The 4557-nt window shown below is 36.0% G+C and overlaps 1 protein-coding gene across 2 annotated transcripts; it reads right to left on the bottom strand.

Moving 5' to 3' along the window:
- On the bottom strand, nt 856–3790 carry LOC18601723 (receptor-like protein kinase FERONIA). 2 transcript variants are annotated; one of them, XM_018119269.1, is made up of 2 exons: nt 3364–3454; nt 856–3241 (listed from the first exon to the last, which is right to left on the bottom strand). In XM_018119269.1, the coding sequence occupies exon 2, from the start codon at nt 3187–3189 to the stop codon at nt 1006–1008; it is 2184 nt and encodes a 727-aa protein (XP_017974758.1). In that variant the 5' UTR covers nt 3190–3241; nt 3364–3454; the 3' UTR covers nt 856–1005. The 2 variants fall into 2 exon arrangements, with proteins under 2 accessions (XP_017974758.1, XP_017974757.1); XM_018119268.1 differs by having other exon boundaries at nt 856–3790.

Below are 4557 nucleotides of genomic sequence, written 5' to 3'. Positions count from 1 at the left end.
TAGAAGAACTTGATTATGAAAGTTTAATTAAAAAATTTGCATCTTAAAAAGCTAAAAGAATAAAATTTTAATAATCTTTTTAATTTCAATAAAAAAAGTATCATTTGAATATTTCACTTTAGGCCTTTAAACTTATTGGGCCACCTCTGCATATGGACATTTTAAATCTAAAAGAAAAAATAAGACAACAAAGTTGAGAGAACAGAAAGGCAATTAATTTGTCTGTAAAAGATTTTTTCGAGGTATTTCATATTTAAAAACTCAAGATACATACGCTAAATTATTTAATAACTTTAGGGTATTTTTGTTTGTTACTATTTTACCTTCCATTCATGTCCATGTAGGAACATATAACATAACATTATTTCAATTGCAACGATAACAAATATCATGTTCTTAGCATAATAAATCTCTCCAAAAGGAACCAATAAAGAAGTGCAAAACTTTACACTACTACCACGTCACACAAGTGAAATAGGTTTTAATTTTTGTGTTAAAGATTGATACAAAGGGATTTACGTAAAAACACAAGTAATAAATAAGAAAAATAAGATAATAGGCAAACTCTCCAAAATATCATTTGAATTATATAAATTGGATACTTTAAAAACTTATTTTTTTTTAGAATAAAGGTTTATTATAACACACTTCCAAAAAAAAAGGTTTATTATAACACGATGACATACATCACTAGACAAGATAAAAGAGAAAGAGATAGAGAGAAAAAAGCATAGAAAAAGATATAAAATAAAACAATTTTTACAAGCAATTTGAATGAGTTTTAATTTTATTACCATCATTTTTGTACAATTATAATGACAATTAAACAACCATATATTGCAATATAACCAAAAGTGAAATTGAAATATTATTTATATACATTACTTTAACATTATTTTTAATAATATTTGAATATAAAAATATTAAACGTGTAGCAGCTTGTTCGAAGACTAGTTGAAAAAGAAAAAAAGAGAACAAAAGTTTAAACAAAGTTCACTTTTAATCTCATCTCCCTTTTGTATTCATAATCTCAGAGAAGACATTCTCAGAGTTCATTCTATGAATGTCACTTCGATTAGCACTCCTTCCGCCACTACTAATCGTGCTCCTTGATTCAGGCACTTGCCCACTTGAAACACTAAACAAGTCATCATCATCTATGGTGGTGACTCCATGCGAGATCAAAGGACTCATTTGGCCGGAGGTGACCTGCTCATCTTCCCTATTCATCATGCTCCTCTCAGTTGCCCCTTGGATTTGCAGTGCAAATTCTAAACCCCAAACCACATCACTCATCATTGGCCGCTCAATTCCGTTGTCACGGATACAACTCCCTGCAAGCTCACCAAATTTCTTTAGGCACAAAGGTGTAATATCCCCCACTAAATTTGGGTCCATGATTTCCTCGAGGGTTCCTCTTGCATGGCAAATCCTGGCCCATCGAGCCAAGCTCACTTGATCCTTTGGTAGCCCTGGAATCATAGACGGTCGAGCACATAATACCTCAAATAAAACCACACCAAATGAGTAAACATCAGATTTCTGAGTCAACTGCTGCCTTCGATAGTATTCAGGATCAACGTATCCGATACTTCCTTTTACCACAGTGCTGACGTGGCTCTGAAAAATGCTCGTGGGGCCCACCCTGGACAAGCCAAAGTCAGAAACCTTGGCCACCCAATTCTCATCCAATAATATGTTGGCAGATTTGACATCACGGTGAATGATTGGGTGTTTCACACCTGAATGGAGGTAATGCAATCCACGGGCAGCCCCAATGCAGATTTCCAACCTCCTTTTCCATGGTAACGGAGGGTTTTTGGTTTTGTAGAGATAATCACGAAGGGTCCCACGCGACATGTATTCATAGACAAGAATCATCTCGCCATGATCATCACAAAAACCAATCAAGGACACAAGATTAACATGGCGTAGCTTGGAGAGTAGCTCAAGTTCAGTTTGGAACTCCCGGGTCCCTTGCCTTGATGATGAATCTAACCTTTTGATTGCAACTGTGCTCGACCCACCATCGATGAAACCTTTGTAGACGTGGCCAAATCCTCCTGATCCAATAATGGATTGCTCATCAAAGTTAAAGGTGGCTTCTTTCATCTCACTGATGGAGAACCGGCGGCAAAAATCAGATGGCAGTAAGGACACGCTGGTTGTGCAGGTGGTGTTTGATGGGCAGGGTACTTGCCCCCATGATGATTTTGGTTCACTAACAGCCGAGTCCTTTACTTTCCTTTTGCGCTTGAAAATGAAAAAGCATATGATAAGAGAAAGAGCAATTGCGCCACTCAAGACAGCTATGGTAATGACCATAACCAGTGAGCATCCTTTTTTCTGTTTCCTCAAAGTGGAGCCTTGATACTGTTTGTTCGGTGTACGACTCAAATTCGGTTCAGGATTTGGCACTGCAAGACTACCGTCTGATTTGTTGAGTCTAAAAATCTCTAAACCGTTCAGGATTGCATCAGCGAACTTTGAACCAACGGCTTCGCTAGGGTGTAATGCTAGCCATAGAGTTTGTTTATTTTGACCTTCATTGGGTATCCACACAACGTAGTCTTTGTGCATCGGCTTGCTATTACCGCCACTCTGGTCAATCACGTCGACACTAAGGTCAGCTGTTTGATTATTGATGTATATATCAAACACGCGTTGTCCTACATTCGTCACTTCCAATTGAGTCTCGCAAAAATGAAGCCTAAGGAGGTAATTGAAGCCGGTATCGACAGAAAAGTTCCATGTGAGATTGTACATCTCGTTGGTTGTTGGACTAGGACCCATTGTTCTTGACGTCCTGTAGACAATATCCGGAGCGGTATAAGCTGGGTTGTCTTCGGTGTAATCGATTGTAACATTAGACCGACTAGGAGTAGTTCCTGTTGCAGCTCCATAGATGTAGGGCAAGTCGTCACTCCATGTTCGAAACATGCCTGAATCGTCTACGTTAGCCACGTCTGCTCCACCGACATTTAGACGATTAGCGGTTTCAAAAGCCGTAGTTTTAGGAATATCAAAGGGAGCGTGATCATGATTTACGAAGGATAAAGAATTTTGTTGGTGATTTCCATACATATTCTTTGGCATGGAAATAACTTCAATACCGTTTACAAAAGCCAAAGACTTTGCTGACGGTGAGAAGATGACATCTAGCTTCCCAGTTTCGAAAACTGGAACCATAAATTCTTTGATCAACGACGCTGCATCTGCATCTTCAGCAGTTAAATAGGCACTGAAATTTTTCAGGAGTACGTAATTATTAGCGGTAACAGAGAAGAAGAAAGTGTGACCATCAAAGTCAGAGTATTTAACCGGATAGAAATAGAAACGGAGAAATTTGAGGCCAGGGGATACCGGAAAGCTATAAGTGAATATATCACGAAAAACTCTAGCAGTCATGTAAGGGACTTGAGTAACAGCATGGTCTTGACGGGATGCTGTGGATGCAAATGAAGAGTTGACGGAATTAGAGGTAGAAAATTTGGACTTTTCATCAGGGATCCACTTCCTTCCATCTTCTGATATTGAATTTAACGACGCCCCACAGCTGAGGAGAATATAATCAATTGGGCTGTAGGCTGCTGAGTTTCCAGCGATAGTGACAGAGAAGAGGAGATGCAGAGACACCAGGTAGACGATGAGAGGGAGCATGGTACTGAATTCCTAAGCTTCCTGAAGTATCTATTTGGACAGAGAATTGATATGTGTTGCTAATTTATTAGAAGGTGTACGAGAAGGAAAAAAGTGTACAGAAGGGAAACCTTAATAGCATGTTTGGTTAGGGGAATGGCTAAGCCATTCCCCATTTATTCTCAAGGAATTTTTGTGCTTTTGTTTGGTTGAAAAATGATCCAAGGAATAGCCATTCCATAGGAATGGCTATTCTTCAAAATCCTTCAAAACCAAGGAATAGTTAATACCACCCTCCCCCATGGTATTAGCTATTCCATAGTTGAGGAATAAATTCAAAAATTAATAAAAACAAAAATACCCTTTACAAGTTTGAAAATTTACAACTTTATTAGTATAAAATATTATTTTTCTCTCTCTCCTCTTTCTCTCACTTGATTCCAACTTTTAATAAAATATTAATATTAAATTATAAATAAAATTTAATATTTAAATTATCAATTATTTAATAAAATAAATTATAAATTATTCTTATTTAAAAAAAATAAATTAAAAATAAATAAAAAACAAATATACATGTGCAGTAATTGTATCTATAAGATAATAATGATGTTTGGGATTTAAAAACGGAAAAAATAAAGAAAAATATGCAATATGAGTGTCACTAAATTTGTAAAAAGATACTGATATTACTAATAATACAACGATGAAAACACCATTGTAAGAACAGTGTCAAGTCTTTAATTTTGGTTATATCAAAATAAAGATAATATATATAATTGATTATCGATGAATAAAAGAAATTTTTCATGTTTCTTTCATAGGAGAATACATTATTTTTTAATTGTTTGAGTTTTAAAAATAACAAAATTATTTCAAGGTTCATCAACTAGTGATTTTAAACAATGAATTGTGCAG

Source organism: Theobroma cacao, chromosome 4 (assembly GCF_000208745.1).
Source record: "Theobroma cacao cultivar B97-61/B2 chromosome 4, Criollo_cocoa_genome_V2, whole genome shotgun sequence".
Lineage (NCBI taxonomy): Eukaryota > Viridiplantae > Streptophyta > Magnoliopsida > Malvales > Malvaceae > Theobroma > Theobroma cacao.
This window is presented reverse-complemented; position numbering and strand designations above follow the sequence as displayed.

Excerpts from the sequence above, each read along its gene's own strand:
- LOC18601723 (XM_018119268.1), bottom strand. The coding sequence starts at position 3,660 with ATGCTCCCTCTCATCGTCTACCTGGTGTCTCTGCATCTCCTCTTCTCT.